At 39.8% G+C, this 23,016-nt stretch overlaps 1 protein-coding gene across 4 annotated transcripts in view; it reads left to right on the top strand.

The window, feature by feature from the left end:
- ankrd28b (ankyrin repeat domain 28b) overlaps positions 1 to 23,016 on the top strand; it is a 230,108-nt gene that overhangs the window by 134,823 nt on the left and 72,269 nt on the right. For all 4 annotated transcript variants that reach the window (XM_080209614.1, XM_080209610.1, XM_080209616.1 and 1 more), the window contains exons 6-10: positions 1,867 to 1,954; positions 7,508 to 7,650; positions 9,034 to 9,246; positions 13,031 to 13,109; positions 18,396 to 18,510. In XM_080209614.1, the coding sequence (XP_080065740.1) occupies positions 1,867 to 1,954; positions 7,508 to 7,650; positions 9,034 to 9,246; positions 13,031 to 13,109; positions 18,396 to 18,510 (638 nt within the window). The remainder of the gene's footprint in view (positions 1 to 1,866; positions 1,955 to 7,507; positions 7,651 to 9,033; positions 9,247 to 13,030; positions 13,110 to 18,395; positions 18,511 to 23,016) is intronic.

Here is a 23,016-nt window from a genome sequence, read left to right as displayed (position 1 = left end):
AAAACATAGCCCACAAGTGGGAGCTGGTATTCTTTCTAAGACAAAATTAGAAAGGGGGGAAAATGCAATTGCAGATTTGTTTAGTTGAAAGCTAAAGGAATAAATCTACAGTAATCCTCAGTGAAAATCAGTTAATATTATTGCAGTTGGAATTTTGGAAGTATTTAGCTTCATTGCAGTTTGAAGCCATAGCACAAGGTTATTGGAAGCCAAGGGTGTTTTCTGGTGTTTTAAGCTGCTTCATGAGAATTGCAGTTCGATTTGTGCTAGAGCTGTGGAGTCCAGATTTAAGAAGTTGGTAACAAAATTAGAGAGCACATAGCCCAAAGCTAGTGGAAGGAGCCCCATGAAACCCTGTACCTTAGAGAATAGCTGGAACAATGAAGAGATGTCAGATTAAATTCCAGACAGCTGTGATTCACCTTTTGATTTGATACCAGGAAAAGTGAATGAGCCTTAAAATTTGAGTTCATAGCTTTGATCTTTACAAGCTCTGGTGGCAATTTACTTTGTTTAATTTGTTGGCTGCTTTTGCTGCCACCACAATTTCAGAGGCTACACTCTCACCACAAATGCAGTCGCAGTATCTGTGATGTCACTGCCAGCGACACTGCAGGTAGCTGCCTATTTCAAAGAACAGTATTTTGGATGCTTACTGATTACCGTCCCATTCCCAACCCCATGCCACCTCACTCGTTACCCTGTTTGTGGCCCTGCTCACCTCCAACTTGTTGCTCCTTTTGTTGGCCCTGTTACTGCCCTGCTCCCAACCCTTGAGCCCTTGCCCGCTCCCTGCAGTGCAGGGAAGGCACGGTGAGCAGGAAACAGCAACAATGGTCTCACAACAATGATGCCAGTGACGCTGACTTGCTGTTCCAATACGCTGGCAGAAGATGCAGAGTAATGCTTTTGATGTACAAAATTTGTTTTTATTAAAAATATGAAATCTTGTCGCATAGTTCTGATCACCCAACAATTAATTTACAGATCTTTAAAGTTCAATGGTTCCTAACAGAATCTAAATTGAATTCAATATAAAAAAATGTTGGAAGCATTGATATTGTTGTTTAATGCTACAGGCCTCTATTAATGTACTTTATAAATATCTGATTTGAACTGAGTATTTAATCATGTTTTAGAGTATGACTTTAAGTAAATTCTGTACTAATAGCATACTCCATAATAGTTAATGTTAAAACAGTATGAAATGTTCAAAATACTGAGATGAAAGAGGAAGCATGTTTGAGCAAAAATTTCAGCTCTGCACTGGTCCTCTGGACTTAATAGTAATGTTGATATAATTTTTAAAAGTAAAGCAAAATACAGCAAATTTTAATTTGAAAGCAAAAACACAAATATTCTTTATTTCCAGTAAAGATGATCCAGTATTACAACATATTTCATCTACATGTCTCAAATCAACATTGTCATATCATGATTCTGTTTGAAAAGTGCCATAGATCGGCACCATGAACCATGGCTGTTTTTACCAACTAACCTAAAAGTTCCCAGCCCTTATTCTAATGCCAATTTTGAAACTGTAATTCCTCAACAGTACTAAGATGAATTGTGCTGTTCTATTGGACACAGTGCCTTAGCAGTGAAGGAGCTACAGTACTGATTTCCCAAGATCACTTGGGAATTGCAGTTAGTGTTTTGTACGAAATTGCTTTCATTGCTTGGTGCAACACTTTCCCTAATTGCAGAATATTGCAACTGTGTTGAAAAGATCAGTGATTATATGTTGTGGCGTCCTTACTTACAGAACAGATGTTAGCAAATTATTTTAACCAAAATAAGCTTGAATAATAATTGCAAAATATGTGAGAAACTAAACTGAATTCAATAAGAACAACTGTTTTCCAGATGGTTAGCTTGCTACTATCCAGAGGTGCCAACATCAATGCCTTTGACAAGAAAGATCGACGTGCTATTCACTGGGCTGCATATATGGGTATGATATCACATTAATGGTTTCAAGTTATGTTCATTAAGCTTTAACAAGTAGTCATTAGTTTGATTTTAAGCGTTTGAAAGTTTCTTGTAGTTTGGGAAAAGGCTTTGAAATGTTGCTTTTGGGCAATTAGAAGAATTGTGTGTTTCAAAGGTGGGTCCACCTGGATTGAGTGAGGAATTCATCTTCCGTGCGGCTGAGAGGAGTATCAACTGAGCTGTCTAAAGTGGACTCTTTTTGGATAATGCTCCAAGTGAAATGTGATTTGTGCAGTCCAATTTATATGTTGCATTTTTATTTTTATGCCCTATTAAAAATGGTGATCAGTCAGTATTGTGACTCTGCATGGGTTTTGAGAGTAATGAGATATCCCACAATAATCTTTATTCTCCCCCTCTGGTCAGTCCAAAGTAATTTGAAATTTAAAATTGTCATCCCTTGAACTGTGAAAATAAACAGAAACTCCATGTTCCCAAGCAAAAATCAAAGAGAAATCATAAATGAAAATGTATCACTTCAATACTTCCCTGGCCCTGCTCCCTCACTGGTCTCCAAATGCCCTTCAACATCTTGCTGACCCACATAAGTGATTTCAAAAATAATTCCTCTGTACAGCACCATATTAATGATGCATTCTGCCTGAGAAAAAAAGGAATTCCACCTGTTAGAAAGAGGGAGAAGGAACGCCACCGCTTCTCCCAATAAGGTAGCTTTCATCAATTGCAACGTCTTTGTTCTTACTCTTCCTCAATGCTGTTTCCCACATACCTTCTGATCTTTCCCCATTTCTCCATTTCCTTATGCCTATTTCATCTCTTCATTGTTGGAGTGAGGGAGTGGCATGTAGTAAAGGTTGTTGCGGTGGTGCAGTGTTTAGTTTGAGGGGTTTAGAAATTATGCCATTCAGCAAACAGGAAAAGTTTGCCACTTGACCCAACTGGGTTAACAGTGAAAGCTTCACCTTTCATGGAGTGAGAGGGAAGCTCATTGAGTCAGCCACAGACAGTGAAAGGTGGGAGTTCAGAGCTCAGGTGCATTTGGTGTGGCAGTACATGGTACAGGCTGAGGTCCAGGACAGTAAGCAGTAGTGCCTGAGTATGCAGATTAATTGTTGGACGAATTTGTTGACAGTTAAGCGAATGAAATGAAAAGAGATCTGGAAGGGCTGGAATGTGCCAGTAAAATACATCAGGAATTTATATTTAATTAAACCTAATTAGGACAGCATAGTGGTACACTGATTAGCACTGCAGCCCCATAGCGCCAGGTTCCTGGGTTCGATTCCCAGCTTAGGTTACTGTCTATGTGGAGTTCTCGTTGTTTCTGCATGGGTTTCCTCTGGATGCTCCAATCTCCTTCAACAGTCCGAAAGACGTGCTGTATAGGTTACATTGGCCATGCTAAAATCTCCCTTGGTGCACCCGAACAGGTGTCAAAGTGTGGCGACTAGAGGATTTTCACAGTAGCTTCATTGCAGTGTTAATGTAAGCCTACTTGTGACTAATAAATTAACTTTAACTTTAGTATTGCTTTTACTTATTCTATACCAATACGGCTGCTGGCTCAATACAAGAAATTCAGAATTCTGCTGCTCCAAATGACACTCGATTGTCAGAGCCTTTAGCAATGTCGACTTAAGAACATAAGAAATAGGAGTAGGAGTAGGCCATCTAGCCCTTCGAGCCTGCCCCGCCATTCATTAAGATCATGGCTGATCTGTCGTGTCTCAGTTCCACATTCCCGCCCTCTCCCCATAACCCTTAATCCCCTCGCTTATCAAAAACCCATCAACCCGCGTCTTAAAAATATTTAGCGAGGCAGCCTCCACCACCTCAACGGGCAGAGAATTCCAGAGATTCACCACCCTTTGAGTGAAGAAGTTCCTCCTCAACTCCGTTCTAAACCGCCCCCCCTTTATCTTGAGGCTGTGCCCCCTAGTCCTACTGTCCTTTCTGAGCGGGAAGAGTCTCTCCACCTCTATCCTATCCATCCCATTCATCATCTTATATGTCTCAATGAGATCTCCCCTCATTCTTCTAAACTCTAACGAGTACAAGCCTAGTTTATTCAGCCTCTCCTCATAGCTCAACCCCCTCAACTCCGGTATCAGCCTAGTAAACCTCCTCTGCACTCCCTCCAAGGCCAAAATATCCTTGCGTAAGTACGGCGACCAAAACTGCACACAGTACTCCAGCTGCGGCCTCACCAATGCCCTATACAGCTGCAGCAAGACCTCCCTACTTCTATGTTCAATCCCCCTCGCTATGAAGGCCAGCATCCCATTAGCCTTCCTGACCACCTGCTGCACCTGCAGGCTGGGTTTTTGCAACTCATGCACAAGGACCCCGAGGTCCCTCTGCACCGTCGCCTGCTGCAGTTTTTCGCCACGTAAGTAATAGTCCTTCCTACCATTATTCCTACCAAAGTGGACCACCTCGCACTTGCCAACGTTAAATTCCATTTGCCATTTCCTGGCCCATTCGCCCAGCCTATCTAGATCCTTCTGCAGACTCTCCACACCCTCCGCGCAATTTGCCGTTCCACCAATCTTGGTGTCATCAGCAAATTTCGACACCATACACTCGGTTCCCTCCTCCAGATCATCTATATAAATGGTAAATAGCTGAGGCCCCAGCACTGACTCCTGGGGCACTCCACTAGTCACCAACCGCCAATCCGAATACCACTCATTAACCCCCACTCTCTGCCTCCTATTTGACAACCAATCCTCTATCCACGCTAACACCCTACCCCCAACTCCATGCCCCCTTACCTTCTGCAATAACCTCTTGTGAGGTACCTTGTCAAACGCCTTCTGAAAATCCAGAAAGACCACATCCACCGGCTCTCCTCTATCCACCGCCCTAGACACATCCTCATAGAACTCCAATAAATTTGTCAGACACGACTTCCCCTTAACGAAACCGTGCTGCGTCTGCTCTATCAAGCAATTCCCCTCGAGATGCCTCGCTATTTCCTCCTTGATGATGGATTCTAACATTTTACCTACAACAGACGTTAAACTAACCGGCCTATAATTCCCTGCCTTTTGCCTGACACCCTTCTTAAACAACGGCGTAACATTAGCCGCTTTCCAATCTTCCGGCACTTCCCCGGAATCCAGCAACGTTTGGAAAATAACCACCAAGGCATCCGCTATCACCTCCGCCGTTTCTTTCAGAACCCTCGGATGCATTCCATCCGGTCCTGGGGACTTGTCCACAATCAGTCCCTCCAGTCTGTCGAGCACCGCCCCTCTAGTAACAATAATGTCATTGAGACCCTCCAGTCCTACCTCCTTTCCATCACTAACACCCGGCAAATTATTCACGTCTTTCTCCGTGAAGACCGAAACAAAAAAGTTATTCAAGACCTCAGCCATTTCCCCATCCCCTATCACTAAGTCCCCCCTCTCATCCTCTAAGGGTCCAACGTTCACCCTAGCCAGCCTCTTCCTTTTTATATATTTATAAAACCTCTTGCTATCCTTTTTTATATTAAGCGCTAGCCCAGCTTCATAGTTTATCCTACCCTTCTTTATCAACTTCTTTGTCAATCTTTGTTGACATTTAAACCTCTCCCAATCCTCTTCTCACCCACTACTCTTAGCTACTCCAAACACCTCCGCTTTTAAGTTAACACTTTCCTTCACCTCCTTCGTTATCCACGGCTTATTACCTCTCCTCCTATGGTCCTTTTTAACCATCAGAATAAATTTCTGCTGAGCACCAAGAAAGATCTCCTTAAAGATCCTCCACTGCTCCTCAGCAGACCTACCTTCCAACGCGCTCCCCCAGTCAACATTCGCCAATTCTTCTCTCATCCTACCGTACTCCCCTCTGTTCAAACAAAGGACGCGTGTCCGGGAACCCACTTTCTCTTCCTCCATCTGCACCAGAAACTCCACCATACAATGATCACTCTCCCCAAGAGGATCCTTCACCGCAAGGTCCCTAATTCTACCCGCCTCATTACATAACACCAGATCCAAGATAGCTCGCTCCCTCGTCGGCTCCAACACACACTGTTCAAGGAAACTATCCCGGCAGCATTCCAAGAACTCGTCCTCGAGCCCACCGCGTCCAACATGGGTCGACCAATCAATATGCAGATTGAAATCTCCCATAATTATGGCCGTTCCATTCCTGCACGCCGCCCTTATTTGCGCATTAACAGCCCGCCCCACCTCCAGATCATTATTGGGGGGCCTATAGACGACTCCCACCAGCGTCTTCCTCCCTTTGCTGTTCCTAATCTCCACCCACAATGATTCCACGTTCTGCTCTTTGGTTCCTATATCATCCCTTGCTACCACCCTGATGCTATCCTTAATCAGCAGAGCTACGCCCCCCCCCCCCCTTTTTCCACCCCCCAACCTTCCTAAACACTTGATACCCCTGGACATTCAGCTCCTAGTCCCTGTCACCTTGCAGCCACGTCTCTGTGATGGCCACCAGATCATATCCATTTGTGCTGATCTGCGTCACCAGCTCATCCACTTTATTCCGAATGCTTCGTGCATTTAGATAAAGTGCCTTCATCCCAGCCTTCACCTGGACCCTATTTGCCAGAACACCACCAACCATACTCACGCCCCCTACTCCCTTTATTATTGGGACATCCTCAGCCTCTTCCCTTACCTGTACCGTCTCCTTAACTTTAGACCCCGTAATGTCACCTACCCTCGCACCCACCACCACCACCAATTAGTTTAAAGCCCTGTCTACAGTCCTATTTACACGATTCGCCAGGACTCTGGTCCCAGCACGGTTCAGACCAACCCCATCCCGCCCGAACAGGTCCCACCTACCCCAATACTGATGCCAATGCCCCATAAATTCAAACCCATTCCTCCCACACCAATCCCTGAGCCACCCATTCACTTCCTTAATCTTATCAACCTTACGCCCGTCTGCACTCGGTCAGGCAGTAGCCCAGAGATAACCACCTTGTCGGTTCTACTTTTTAATTCCATTCCCAGCTTTTCATACTCCCTCCCCAGATCCTCAGTTCGCATTTTGCCTACGTTGTTGGCACCCACATGTACCACAACGACCGGATTCTCACCCTCCCATTCCAGGTTCCTCTGCAGCCCAGATGCGACATCCCGGACCCGAGCACCAGGCAGACAACACACCCTTCTGTGCACTTTGTCATTGTGACAAAGGACAGTGTCAATACCCTTAACCCCACTATCCCCAATTACTACTACGTTCCTTTTCATCTTCTCTTTGCTTATGTCCTGCTGACGTAGCCTGAAGTTTTAAAATTAACTGTAGCTCAACAATTATTTTAGTAACTAACATTACAATTAATATTGAGAGCATCCACAAGCATTACTGGTATCTTAGATAAATATGGGTCCTTTAATGTATCCTCCAGTTGAATTAATATGACTTCAGTCTTGTGAAATTCCATTGTAGAATAGTTATTGAGATCTACTGGGTGATTTTAATAGGTTTGATAATGCCAAATAGCAGTAACAATTGTAGTATTAACCAAATGCAATAAGTCAGTGCTTGAATGTCATTTTTACCCTGCTGCTTTATGTAGGCCACATAGAGGTGATCAAGCTGTTGGTAGCACATGGAGCTGAAGTGACATGCAAGGATAAGAAAGCGTATACACCACTTCATGCTGCAGCTTCCAGTGGAATGCTGAGCGTAGTCAAGTACCTACTAGATCTTGGAGTTGATGTAAGTGAATACCAGCAATCATTTTAATTGAGTGTTTGTGAAAATGATCTGGTCGTATTTTCATCTGTCACCGTGTAGCACATTTATGGGTTTGTTGTGCTATTAACATTTAACTTAATGCTTCACCACAGTTTATCCAAACTGCAAAAATATCTCCCTCATGAAATACTGGGCTTTTTAAAAATGGGCACTAACAATTATCCATGAACTTCATTTGAGTATTTGTAAGAACTAATATTACCTCAGTCCCCCTTTTTTGATTGAAATTCAAGCAGACTGATCGTCTTTTCACCTGCCTTTTGAAAATATAACAAGCACCAAGGTGTAACATTCTGTACTGAATATTACCACTGGCAACTTTGCTAAATTTGTTCACTGTTCCATTTGGACTTTTTCCTATATATTTACCATATATATATATATGTGTGTGTGTATATATATATATATATATATATATATCAGGTCATTATATATTTTCGTACTTTGGGAACAAAATGTAAATTTGCATCCATAGAGCACCCCCAACCCCAATACTTTTTAGCCCAAAAATATCAGCTACATTTGGTTTCCTCACATTGTATTTGTATGACAACATATGTTAATTTTCCAGAGTCCTTCCTCAACTAATTTGTTACATGTGAGAAATGACCTAACTCTTGATGTTAACTCAAATATAGTAAATACATGTGCAAATGTGGACAAGATCAAAATACTGTGGATGCTGAAAATCTGAAGTAGAAACAGAAAGTATTAAATACTGAGATCAGGCAGTGTGTGTGAAGCTGAAAGGTCATTAACTTGAAATGTTGACTCCTCTATCCACAGATGTACTTGGTCAGCTTCTGTATTACGGCAGTAAAACATATATGAACTATAAATACTAATATATTTTAAAAGTGGCTTAGTATTGTATTTTCAGATATTGTGTGGTATATGAATATGGTTTCCCTTGTATAGTTTCTTCTCTATGGAGATCTCAAATAATCTGCAAACTTGTGGTTTTTGTTTAAACATTTCTTTCTTTAACATAGTTGCATGGTTCCACAGACCAATTTCACCATTTCAGTTTGTTCCCCATATTTGTAGTGTGTAATTTAACAAATTAACATAGTGTTTGAAGTCTAGTTTCCACAGGTCAGAAACAAAATATAAATGCATTTGTTAAATTATATTAACCTTACCTTAGAAAGTAAGCAGATCATTGCACAGCATAATAAATTGCTACACAAAATTATGCTGATAGAAACGTTGGCATTAATTTTAAAAGTATATGGGCATTTCTCTGGACCTTTAGACTTGTTCTTGTAGAATTCTTGAATTTCATTAGCAATGCAAGTGTATTGAATGTGTAGTCTTGTGTATTTATGTTATGTACTTCCACAGATTAATGAACCAAATGCATATGGAAATACTCCTCTCCATGTAGCCTGTTACAATGGGCAGGATGTAGTTGTGAATGAGCTCATTGACTGTGGAGCAAATGTCAACCAAGTGAATGAGAAAGGGTTCACCCCACTGCACTTTGCTGCTGCTTCAACACATGGTGCACTGTGTTTAGAACTCTTGGTCAGTAATGGAGCAGAAGTGAACATTAAGGTAAGGGACAGATACATCCTCTGTCAGTAAATGAAAATAAAGTTTCCCAAATTTGTAATCTCAAGCATTGTTGATGTAAATGGATTCTGTGAATATCTTACAACAGCAGTAATGGGATGTAAAGATTTTTTCACTTTTGTTTTTGTTTTTGAATGTGTTCCATGGCAGATCAGATGTCTGTAACTATAAATGAGTTTGCCTCCATGTATCAGTATAAACATCTGTAAAAGTTAAATGCACATTTTTAAGTCTTTAGTTTTAGCTGAGATTGTGACAAAAGGACGGAAGTTTTTATCAGTTGGTAGCATATTTCATGACATCCTTTGAAACAGGCTAATCAATATGTGGTTTAATATGTTGTGTTCTGATAACTATTAGGCAGCAGTTAGGCCTCAGTTTTTGAATCGACAATGGGTGTGTCAAAAATTGAAAAGATCTCCTCAATCTCTGTATCTTCTCCAAAAATGCCATCTCTATTCCACCTATCCTTTGCAAAATCATTAAACACATCATCACCACGCAACTGTGTCCACTTCTTCTGCCAGAGCTTACGTCAATCTGGGTTTTGACCCTTGTACAAGATAACATTTGTCAAGAAAGTTGCCAATATTGTTTGACTGCAGCAAAGGTGCAACATTTTGCCTTCACTTTGATGGTGTAGCAGTCTCACTGTGGCTCTGCCTTTCCTCTGTAGCATCATCTATTCTGCCTTTTCTACTTACCCAAATGCAGCTGAGGTGTTAAGTTTTGGTGGGAAGAATAAGGAGGCCTACATACTGCTTGAAAAATAAGTCTAAATGGGGTGGAGAACAAAATGGTCGATGAACATCCACAAATGATTTAATGTAGCATACTGGTTAATAAGGCCATTAACAAGGGGAAAACAGCACTGGGATAGATAGTTTCTCTGCTTTACAATTTTATCTATCTATGTTAAATTTGTGTCAGGCCTTGGTCAGATCATACTTGGAAGTATTGTTCGCAGTTCTGGTCTCAATATTATAAAAGTGATAGTGAGCTACTGGAATAAGTTCAGAAAAAGTTTAAATGGATGACGTAAGAACTGAAAGATTACAGTTATCAGGAAAGACTGAACAGACTGGATCTCTTTATATAGAAGAGAAAAAACTGTGGAGAAGATGCTTCTACTTGTTTGATGAGGGTGAAAGACCAAAGTTAGGGGCAAATAAAGATAGTCACTAATAAATCTAGTTGGAAATTCTGGAAAAAATTCTTTATCCAGATGGTGAAAATAATGCAGAACTTTTATTACCAATGATTAATTGAGGCGAATAGCATAGATGCAGTTAAGGGGAGGCAAGACAAGCATGTGAAGTAAGGAATAGACAATGTGCTAACAACATGTTAAATGAAGAGAGTGAGATGAGGCTTATGAGGTGCATGGACCAGTTGAGGTGATTGACGTAAATTCTGTGTAGTTAGTGTTATCCCAAAAATAGATTCCGCTTCAGTGTCCACACATTTACTTTTGCCATATTTTGAAATTCAGCCCATGACTCCCTCCTAGTCCTCAACTTTGAGCTCCCTATTAACAACACTAGGTTCCATCCAGTTTAATTGTTGCATTACTACCCTGAGCTGCATGATTAATGCTATTATAGATCATCAAGAACTTTCTCAAACAGGCAGCATCTGAGACTCTTGACTCCTTCCCTCATTCAAACTGAGATCAGCGGTGCGTAGCTTGAGCTGAGTTTCAAATCCCATGCGCCATCCATCTGTACGATGTCCATTTCTAAAGTGAGCAATAGAACCTATTGTGGAGCTTATGGCTTCAAAGCTTGTATCTTTTGAGGCAGGCCCTAATTTAAAAGGAGAACTAGCGAATAAAAGTGACCCTCCTACTTTCTAAGGAAACTGAGATTGAAAACCAAAGCTTCTGGTTGAAACTATATAGGACTCAGCTATCATTGTTCCATGGATAATGAATCCAGTGGTGTAATATAGGCTGGCTGAAGCAGACATAGGTTACATCCAGAAGCTGACCATTAGCAAAGATATGGTTGCTGCAGCTGTTTCTCTTACTTGGAGATAACATTAGTGGATCGATGCCATTCAGAATGGTGTCAGAGTTCAGAAGTTTCTGCAGATGTTCGCCAATTTTAGTGAAGACAATTTCCATGGACCTCGGGTTGGTTGTTCACTGCTGTTGGCTGAGGATCAAGTTAAATCCTGGAAGAGAAGCTAAAGTGCTTTGAAGAAGTCAGTTTTGAAGGACTTTGTGACTGAGACTGATGATGCATAAGCTGAATGGACTACTGAGCTAATTCATAAGGTCTGTTTTAGTTGTATCTACCATTTAATGTGTAATTTATAGATCTAATGGCAATATTGAAATCAGAATTGCAGAATTTTACTGAATAGTAAGAGACTGTTTGACACATAAAACCGATGCCAAATTTCTGAAAGAGTTACCCATTTAATTCCATTTTCCATTTACCCACGTAAATTAATCATTTTGAAATATTTGTCCACTTATCCCATGAGTGCTAATATGGATTCTGCTTCCATCATTTTTTGTAAAGGGAATTCTACACCTGAGTAACTCTCAAATTTTTGCTAATTTTAATGTTTTTAGTGGCTTTATTGCCATTTAAATATTGACATACCAACTGGCACAAATATTTTCCCTACTTATCTTATCAAAATCCCTTTGAACTCTTATCAGGTCATTTCATAAGCTTCTGTTCTAAAATGCAGCTCAGCTTCTCTAGTCTTTTGTCCTAAAGCTGCTTGTTCTAGTAACCTTTTAGTTAGCTTTGTGTATCCTCTGCACAGCTTTGAAAGAATTTCCAAAATAAGTGTTAAAAACTGGGCATCAGAGGGGTTCCCCAATCAGAATAATTTTGGTGGCAGATTGGCTTTGCTCTTTTACAGTAGTTAGATTTTGCTATTTTAGTAGTCTCAGTTCACAGATTGTATTGAAAATAGTGTTTTGTTGATGTAGCAAGTTGTGCTCTTTTGAGGCAGGATGGAGTTTAAATGTAGGAACAGCTGTATGAAAAATGCTTGGCATGAAGTAAATTAAATTCTACCAATGACACCTTCATTCATAGTTAAATGTATAAAGAAATTCTAGATCATAGTTTTGAAACCTTTTATTGACTTTATAAAATTCTGTTTATTCTTCTCCTCAGACCATTATGAATATGCTGTTTGTCAATTCTTTAACTGCTTCTTTCTCTCCAAATAAATACTATTTATAACAAAGTCATTTAAATGCATAACTTTTTTTTAAAACATTTAAGTGGTTTTTTTGGTGAAATCTAAATAGTAATTGTGCAAATAAATGCACAGGCTTTTTTTGAGTAGATGGTGGGTGCTTCAGTGGAAGTGAAGGAAATAAAACAAAGTAACATGAATGTACATCTGTTCATAGTAAAAAGCACCATGACCTGGAAATATAGGTCCCAATGGTGTGTAGTTTAATCTAGAAACATCTCGTGTGGAATGACTGACCTACTTAAGGATTTCTTTTATGGATGAGTAGTTCACTGTACATTGAGCATCCTTGATCACTGAACACCTTCCTTTTTGGTTAAATGGATACATTGCATGGATTATTGATGGGGTAACTCTCTAGCATAACATTTTAAAAATATATATTTGTTTCTAAGCAGTGTAAAGAATTTTGATGTTGCTGTCACTATCTCTGGTAAATGGTTTTTAGAGATTTTTAGAATGGATGTTACAAGCCAATTATATATGTTGATTTCCAGTGCTGTCCCAGCGATCACCTACATATGATTTAATTCTGTTTTAGAGTAAAGACGGGAAGACTCCATTGCATATGACAGCAATTCATGGCAGATTCTCAAGGTCACAGACCATCATTCAGAATGGTAACTAGCCCATTCATTTAATTAGTTATTAAATGCTTCAAAATATAGCTGTCTATATAATCTTTCTCTGTGTTAATTATTTTTTGTTAGGTATATAATCTTGGAGAAAATGTACGTACATGTATTTGTGTCTTCAACCATTTGAGGGATAAACTGCCATTTAATATTTCTTAATTGGCCGAGAGGATTGTGAATCTTTTGTCTATCAAAATGTTACTCCATTTCAACCATCTGTGCAATATTTTAAAATAATTTGAACAAACCTGAATAAATAAATGGATAGTTGTATTTCAACGTTTCTTCAGAAATTAGGTTAAGCAAAATTTAAAATAGAAATTGTGATCCTGTCCTTCTGTGTTGACACAATCTTTTATGTCATCACTTGCAGCTGACTGTCGTATTGGATAGAAGAATTTTGGAGTGAGGAAGTATAGATAGGCTGGAGGCTGTAAGCTGGGAAGTAATAGCAGAGGTTCTGAAGGTTCATTGCATACTATTCTGTGTCAGGTAGTTGGGATTTGGGTCAGGGGCCCAGAAGAATGCCAAGTTGACTTAATGTTAGCATAGGCACAGATTTGATAGGGAAGAGGCAGAAACAAGAGGGAGAGTCAAAGCTGAACAGAACAATTTGGGCCTTGGTAAAAGATAAACCAGAGCAGAGAAGCTGGGTTAAATAGAGGGAAGGTTTGGGTCGTGTCGAGCAGAGGTTGCACAAATTAGAATAAAAATAATAAGCGCTAGAAAAACTCAGCAGCTCACACGGACTCAAAGCATTAATTCTATTTCACTCTCCCCGGATGCTGCCAGACCTGCTGAGTTTTTCCAGCATTTACTGTTTTAATTTTATATTTCCAGCATTTACTGTTTTAATTTTATATTTCCAGCATCCATAGTGTTTTACTTGTGATTTGATTTATTATTGTCACATGTATTCATTAAACAGACTGTACAGACAGAGCATACTGTTCATAGAGAAGTAAAGGAGAGAGTGCAGAATATAGTACTACAGTCATAACTGTAGAGGCGTTGGTTGGCTTTCTTAACTATAGCACCAGCATGGAAGGACCATGGTTGGTGATCTGGACACCAAAAAACCTGAAGCTCTCGACCATTTCTACTTTGTCCCCATTGATGCAGACGGGCATATTCTCCACTAGTCGATGACTATTTCCTTTGTTGACATTGAGGGAGAAATTATTGTCGTTGCACCAGTTCAGCAGATTCTCTTATCTCTTCCCTGTACTGTATCTCATCATTGTTTGATATCTGACCCACTACAGTGGTGCCATCAGCAAACTTGAAAATCAAATTGGAGGGGAATTTGGTCACACTGTCACTTCTATTTGAGAAATTTTTCTCAATAAAATATTCCAGTTTAACTTTAATATATCCTCATACCCTGGACATACATTGCAGTTTTGTTGCACTTACTGCAAAAAACAATGGCCATTGGGTGCATTAATTATGGCTGAATTTCTCCTTTACTGAAACTATATTATACACTGACATAACTGCATGTTTTAACCTATGAAATAAATAGGAGTGTTTTTCTTTTGATTTCAAGATTATTCAGTTGCTGTTATTATGCAGGTGCAATAAAAGATATGTTTTTATTGTGTTTAGTGTGAAAGCCACATATTTCCATACATAAGCTTGTTACTTCCTGGCGACCAAAACATGAGACCAAAAGAGAAAATGCTGGAAAATCTCAGCGGGTCTGACAGCATTTGTAAGGAGAGAGAAGAGCTGGTATTTTGAGTCCAAATGGCCCTTTGTCAAAGCTTGAAATGTCAGCTCTTTTCTCTCACAGATGCTGCCAGACCTGCTGAGACTTTCCAGCATTTTCTCTTTAGGTTTCAAATTCCAGCATCTGCAGTAATTTGCTTTTAACCAAAACATGAGCTAGTGCACTAAGTAATCTGCAAAGTCACATTCTTTGGATAAATAATAAATATTTTATTAATAATTTATTAATAAGTTTATTAATAATAGTGCAATAGAAATGGCAACTGGAGTTTGCTGAATGTTAAACAAATACTGTCAGGCTTTATTTCATTTGTTATTGAACAATCTGATCTATTAAAAAAAAAGCAAATGCATAAGATTCCTTGAGACAAATCACAGGAGTGTTTGAAAACTGTTCAAAATAAATCTACTTGTATCTTATAACACGACAAAAGGAAAGCATATTGTGAAGTCCGATATTTAAATGTTTCCATTGGCCTTATATTTTCTTTTAGCTGTCAAAGAATGCTTGAAACAGGTAATGGTTGTATTCATTCCTTACTTTGTGTTCTGGATGGAAATAAAGGAAGGTAAAAGCTAGAGTGAATATAATATCTTCCATGTGACATTTTCAGAGCAACAGATCTGAGTTATGGGATAAAATTAGAATAGGTAATGATAGATGTGTCAAATACAGGAGGACAAGGAAGTGGAGTTGTTGGGTTTACAGGGGGCAGTTCTGGACAGCAAAACTGAAGTAGCTTAAATAATGGGTGGAAGTGGAAGGCATGAGTGGGTAAAAGTCAGAGGAGCAAAACATGCATGCAAGGGTGTGAGGCAGGGCTTGGTTCAAGAGGTAAGGAGGAGTGAAATTATGGGGGGGAGGAGTGGGGTGTAGGATTTAAAGACAAAGACCATGTGTGGAATTCTTTGGTCATTCACGGTGGCAGGATTCTCCAGTCCCACTGGCAGCGCATCCCCTCCTGCAAGTTTCGCGCTGTGGCTGACATCAATCGGAAATCCCATTGACAGCGGCAAGACCAGAGAATCGCATTGCCAGTGAACAACACGCCACCTCTTGCTGCCAAGAAACACACAGCTGGGAGGCTCGAGAATCCGCCCCTCCCCCCTCAATGTTTTTAAATTCAATACATTAATACAAATATAGATCAATGAGCATGACTTACCATAGGCAGGACTGGCTATGTTTTGGAAAATGTGGCGTTAGTGGAGACTGGGCAATGGATCACTATCATGAAAAGAATTAGAGTAATCCGGTTTAAAAGTAACGAGTGTGGATATGTTTTTCAGCGGAGCTGAGGCAGGGAAAAGGTAGGTGGGAGTGTAGGCAAGCAGTGTTATGGAGATGTAAGTAGGATGTTTTAATGATTTAGGATATAGAATTTGAAGCCCATCTAAGGGTCAAACAGTGCCAAGGTTAAGCCTGGCTTTGCTCAGCCTGTATAAATGGTCAGGAATGGCTTGGAAAGGGAGCCTCCTTAATCTCAATAAACCAATCACATGCATGTTTCAAAGGCACATTTGATAAACACTGATGGTTTATAAACAAGAGAGACGGGATAGACAGTTGTAAAGACCCAGTGGCATGATAGGTCGTGAACGTAACAAGAACATGAGAAATACAACAACATGACATAAATAGCAACAGGAGTAGGGCATTTGACCCCTTAAGTCTGCTGTGCCATTCAGTAAGATCATGGCTGATCTACCTGAAACCCACCTTCTCACACCAATCCCATCAGCCTTCATTTTCAAAAGTCTGTCAATGCCTGACTTGAATATAATCAATAACTGAGCATTCACTGCTCTCTGTTAGAAAGTTTCAAAAGTTCACATAGCTTTAAATGAAAAAATTTCCTGTCTTCTCAGTCTTATGTGAATGACCCCTTAAAATTCTTGTTTAAATGCCATTCAGTTCCCTTTCAAAAGTACTTCACAGAGTTTGCTTCAAAAACAATTTATGGCAAGGCATTCCACATTCTTATCACCTTCTATGTAAAGAATTTTGAGAATTTGCCATTTAAATTTGTGCTCCCTTCTTATCATATTATCGATGAAAATGAAAATGTAGTATTATTTGCATAACCAGAATGCTTAATAATCTTGAAGACTTATCAGGCCCCTTTTCAACCTTTTCAGCTCCAGTAGGGAAAGAAGCCCCAATTAATTTTAACCATGTTCAGTCATTCACAAGTGAATCTGCCCTGTGCCTTTCTCCATAACATTTATAACCTGCTACTATGCACAATAATCCAAATGTAGCCTGTCTAAGGCCTTGAATAAATTCAGTATTGTTTTATAACTTTTGCGCATAGATACAAAACCAGGGATTCAATTTGTATTGATTGTGTTTTCTGGAACACTAGTTCATATACTGTTAAACAAGGTTTGTTATTTCATACCGAACAAATTTTATTCAAATATTTCATACTCTTAAGATTGTGTAAATTTAATACCTAGCAATTTAGATACATGCTCTAACAGGACATTCATCTGACATAGTTTCATATGTTATTCTCCCCGTATCTGCATGGGTTTCCTCCCACAGTCCAAATATGTGGGTTAGGTTGATTGGCCATGATAAATTGACCCTCGTGTCAATGGGTTAGCAGGGTAAATATGTGGAGTTACAGGAATAGGACCTGGGTGGGATTGTGGTTGGTGCAGACTCAATGGGCCCAATGGCCTCCCTCTGCACTGTAGGGATTCTGTGATTCTAATAAGGTCATTTTGGTTTCAGATGAAATGCAATTGATCAAGTTCACCCAAAATGTTTCCATACATTCATAACTCAAAAACATATGTATCACATTGGCATTAATGCTGTGACCTAACGATTTTTATGCAAATAACATGCAAGCTAACTACTTTACGCTTCTCTCAACTTCAGTGTAATTTTGAGTTCAGTGCCACTGTTCCTTGATAGATGTTTTGATGCTCAGAAAATAATTAGGCTGCTCCTTGACCTAGTCATCTATCTCAGCCTGTACTGCAGTGTTTCATTTATCTTGCGAAATGAGCGTTTAAGTTTTCTGAAAAGAATGATTAACTTTATTTAGTGATCGCTCTAACTGCAGCAGTTAACGGTCTTTCACCCGTTTTTACATTAACCACTTCCTACTCTCATAACAGTTTTGTTGCCTAACTCTTGAAACAGCAACAGGTTGTCCTGATAAGGCAGACATTATGAAAGTCTAAAAATGAGAAGCGAGTCAGATTTAAAGATCTTAACTTATAGTCAAACAAGATTTTTAGTTGATCCAATTAATTTGTAGGGATTCACAGAAATGTAATGGGTGAAAATAACTGTTTGAGCTCACTCCAAATGTAACAGCTTTGGACAGTGAAATAGTAGATATGGTTTTTATGATGACAGAACTAATTATGACATGGCTATTCACTGTTTATTTAGCTAGTGCTAAACTGTACATCTAATGAAATATCTGCCTTATTCAAAACATCCATTAAGTAGTAACAAAATGCAACTTTTGAAAGTTTAAGCATGCATCTAATGCTTATGAATCTACTTTTCTCATTTAGGTGCAGAGATAGATTGTGAAGATAAGAATGGTAATACTCCCTTGCATATAGCTGCTCGATATGGGCATGAACTGCTCATAAACACATTAATCACCAGTGGAGCGGACACTGCAAAGTGAGTAACAATTATTGACTTTGCCACTGCTTGCACTTTACTCAAACATGCATCACACATGAGCTTGATGAACAGCGGTTAGTAGTTCACCTGTAAAAGCATCAGAGCAGAACCAAAGCTTGAACTCAGTTGATGTTTCCATGTGTAGTTTTGTAGAGCATGTCCAGTCAGTGGTCAGGACTAAGGGCCTCGCTTTTTAGCTCTGGCTCTCTCTCTCTCTCTCTCTCTCTCTCTGTCTCGCTCACACCGAGTGGGGGATATCCAGCATGGTCACCTAAGGCCTTTTGTTACCTCACCACTGCCACGGCTGAGGTCAACCAACTCAGCACAGATCTAAGTTTCAACCTGATTTTAAATAAGCTGTCCACATAGGCACTGTGCTTATCGTTAATACGGACATCTGAGCCATGACTCCAGTTCGCCTTCTTTCAGGAATTCAGTTTAATAAGTCTTGCTTCATAACCTGAGATCCCTAGTCTTAGAATAATTCTGTGAATCACACTGTATTAATGCTCTTAATAGGTGCCTAAAATTACAGGCATTTTCTTTAAACATTCTCTCAGAAGATTAAACATGTACAATCAAATGCATGGCCTACAAAAGGACTGAACTTGGTGGGAGCTCCTTATTTTTCTTATTTGAAATGTGGTCTATGCAAGGTTAAATTAATTTAGTTCTAACTGTTTTGTTCCATTATTTAGCAATAATAGTTTATGTTGACTGGATTACTTTCAATAATTCAACCCAAATCCTTTTCTTCGTTACTTATTCACTAAATGGAAATTCCCTCAGAACTGGAGTTCAGCCCTATTTCTAAATGAAAATCCTCAGAACACTTATCAGAGAACAACAATAAAAAGATACAGGTGCCAAGAATGGTTGGATAATTAGTAGAGATAATGAAACATTTGATCAAAATTATGGGCTCTGGGTAAGTTTTCAATGGTCGAGTTAGGGGAATAAAGAAATGGAGAGACTTTGGGAAAAACTTCAGAAAATCAGACTGGCAGCTGAAGACTCTGCAATCAAGTGATAGGGAGGAAAGATGGCAGAGATGCTTGGGGCACATTACTCTCAATAAAACTGATCTTACGTTCTTTAATTCAAGCAGACCTCTCAATGCTTGTTGCGTCAGTTACTTGTCACCCTGATAAGGTTCTGCACAATTTACGTGTACTGTGAAACCCCTCCAGAATTCCATAGGTCACTGTCTTTCTACAGATCAATTTTCAAATTTATTACCTGCTTTCCTTTGTTGAAATTATTTCCAATCCAACTTGATAATTTGACTTTTGTTTTGGACTGTAACATTTTTAAAAAATCATGCATGTGGTATGTTTTCTGCAAATGCTGCTTCTGTGTATTCTTCTTAATATTCATAGAATATGTTTTTGATATTCATAAATTCATTATTTAATAAATAATTCTCCCAATGCTCATTGAGTTGGGGATTATAGTACTGAAATCATATATTGATCATGAATTAAATATTTCACTTCTGCTCTGATGGGTCCTGCCCAAAGTGTAGATTGCTATGTTAAATGGCCATGCTAAATTCTCTCTGTGTACCCAAACAAGTGCCCATCATACCCAAATAAGTGCCAGAGTGTGGCGACTAGAGGATTTTTACAGTCACTTCAATGCAGTGTTAATGTAAGCATACTTGTGGCACTAATAAATAAACTTTGACTGATATTTTAAAAAATATTTGGTCGACTAGTCTTGTATTCAAGGGTTGCAACTGTGTGTTATGATTTATCAATACATCAATAAATAAAAGATGTCCATTGAGAAGAACATCAGCTAAGGATCTCAGTTCACACGCTGGAGCTAGTTATTCCATCTTTATGGTATTAGATAACTGCAGTTTGAAGAATCAGGACTATATACCTCTGCCAAAACAGTTTGAGTGCAATTCTGCTTTTGAAGATTTACTGTCAGGAGTAGCCTAATTTTCACTGGAAGGAAGATATTTTGCATTTATAGGCTCATTTCTTGAAGTATAGCGAGCTAATTAACCATATAATGGTTCCAATGTGTGTTTATTAGCATCGCTTTTTTAATATCAAAAAAAAGTAAACTTTTTAAATGCAGTGTAAAAGTAAGACTTCTAACAGGCAGCAACCCTCATGCAATTTTACAAGAGTGAGGTCATTAACTGTCCTAAATGCTGTTTTGAAATACAAGGGCACACAAGTGTTTATACTATACTAAGCACTGGTAGCAGCAATCACATGTTAAAGAGGATTTCAGTTTCTTTATTGGCAATTTTGGAAGACACCGAAGCTTAGCAGTAAAGCCACTGCCAGCTTTATTACTGAATATAAATCTTAAAGCTGTAGAAAACCTGAAAACTCATTTTAGTGCACCTTAGAACATCACCGCCTAGAGGTTCCTCTTGTCATTCTTTCAATGTCACTGGGTCAAAATCCTGGAACTCCCTTCCTGACAGCTCTGTAGATAAACCTACTCCTCAGGGACTGCAGCAGTTCAGCAAGACAGCTCACCATCACCTTCTCAAAGGCAACTTGGGATGGATAATAAATGTTGGTCTAACTAGTGATGTCCACATTCAATAATTGAATTTTAAAAATCAGATATGATTTTATTAAATGGCAGACCAGACTTGAGAGGCCGAAAGGCCTACTATTCCTTGTCCATATGTTCATGAGATCAGTCAGAAGATAGGGCACAGGTGGGGGTGAGCTAGAGAGATGTGGATGGTTGTGTGATCATTTTTGGGAGATAAATGAGCAGAGTCAGGAGGGAGTGAGCAATTTTGGGTGGGGATTGGGAGAGCAGTGGTGGGAAAGTATGAGCAGTGTTAGGATTGTCATTCTGCTGGCATGCCTTGACACTCCAGCTGATATACTTAAAAGCTTGTTCAAGTACGCAGTTCTACATTTGCTAGGAAAAGCACTGTGTAAATCAGTGAAAACACCAGGTAAGCATACAGAAAAATCCCAAGTCTGTGTGGATATGACCATCTCCCACTATTATAAGGATTTGTGGAGCAGTCTGGACTGCGAAAAGCTTACAATTGTAAGTGTAAACTTCCTGTATAAGTACTGTGCGTCATGACTTCCTCACCATCCTGTTGCACATCAACAGCTTACCTTGAATCATTCACGACTGCTGTTATTAAAAGATTCAGATCACTTGCAGTGTTCAGTTTAATCTGTTGCTTTTAGGATTGTTTTAAACATCTTCTCTGAACCTTCTCCAAAGTAGAGAATGCATGATTGTTACTTGAATATCTTAAACTTTGATTTGATTTGTCACATGTAGCAGACAAAAGGCAGGGAATTATAGGCCGGTTAGCTTAACGTCCGTAGTTAGAAAAATGCTAGAATCTATCATCAAAGAAGAAATAGCAAGACACCTAGAAAAGAACGGTTTGATCAAGCAGACACAGACGGATTCGTGAAGGGGAAGTCGTGTTTAACGAATTTATTGGATTTCTATGAGGATGTGACTAGTGCAGTAGACAGGGGAACCGGTGGATGTGGTGTTTTTAGATTTCCAGAAGGCATTCGATAAGGTGCCTCACAAAAGGTTGCTGCAGAAGGTTAGGGTGCACGGAGCTGGGGGTAAGGAGTTAGTGTGGATTGAGGATTGGTTATCTAACAGGAAGCGAGAAGCGGAAAGATGGAATCAGTGGGTGCTTTTCTGGTTGACAGTTGGTGGCTAGTGAAGTGCCGCAGGGATTGGTGCTGGGGCCTCAACTGTTTACCATTTACATAGACGATCTGAAGGAGGGGGCTGAGTGTAGGGTAACAAAATTTGCTGATGACACGAAGATGAGTGGAAAAGCAAATTGCATGGAAGGTGCAGAAATTTTGCAGAGAGATCTGGATAGGCTGAGTGAGTGGGCGAGGACCTGGCAGATGGAGTATAATGTGAGCAAATGCGAGGTTATTCACTTTGGTAGAAATAATAGTAGGAGGGATTATTATTTAAATGGTGAAAAGCTGCAGCATGCTACTGTGCACAGGGACCTGGGGGTCCTTGTGCACGAGTCGCAAAAACCCAGTCTGCAGGTGCAGCAGGTGATCAAGAAGGCGAATGGAATGTTGGCCTTCATAGCGAGGGGGATAGAATATAAAAGCAGGGAGGTCTTGCTGCAACTGTACAGGGCACTGGTGAGGCAGCAACTGAACTACTGTGTGCAGTTTTGGTCCCCATATTTGCGAAAGGATATATTGGCCTTGGAGGGAGTACAGAGAAGGTTCACCAGGCTGATACTGGAGATGAGGGGGTTAACTAATGAGGAGAGATTGAATAGACTGGGCCTGTACTTGTTAGAGTTTAGAAGGCTGAGGGGGGGATCTTATAGAGACTTACAAGATAATGAAGGGGCTAGGTAGGGTAGAGGTAGAGAGATTCTTCCCGCTTAGAAAGGATAGCAGAACTAGAGGGCACAGCCTCAAAATAAGCTGGGGGGTCAGTTTAGAACGGAGTTGAGGAGGAACGTCTTCACTCAAAGGGTGGTGAATCTCTGGAATT

The sequence above is a fragment of the Carcharhinus amblyrhynchos genome, chromosome 2, assembly GCF_965287045.1.
Source record: "Carcharhinus amblyrhynchos chromosome 2, sCarAmb.v2.hapA, whole genome shotgun sequence".
Taxonomy (NCBI): domain Eukaryota; kingdom Metazoa; phylum Chordata; class Chondrichthyes; order Carcharhiniformes; family Carcharhinidae; genus Carcharhinus; species Carcharhinus amblyrhynchos.
Note: the sequence above shows the minus strand (reverse complement) of the source record. Positions and strands in the feature narration are given on the sequence as shown.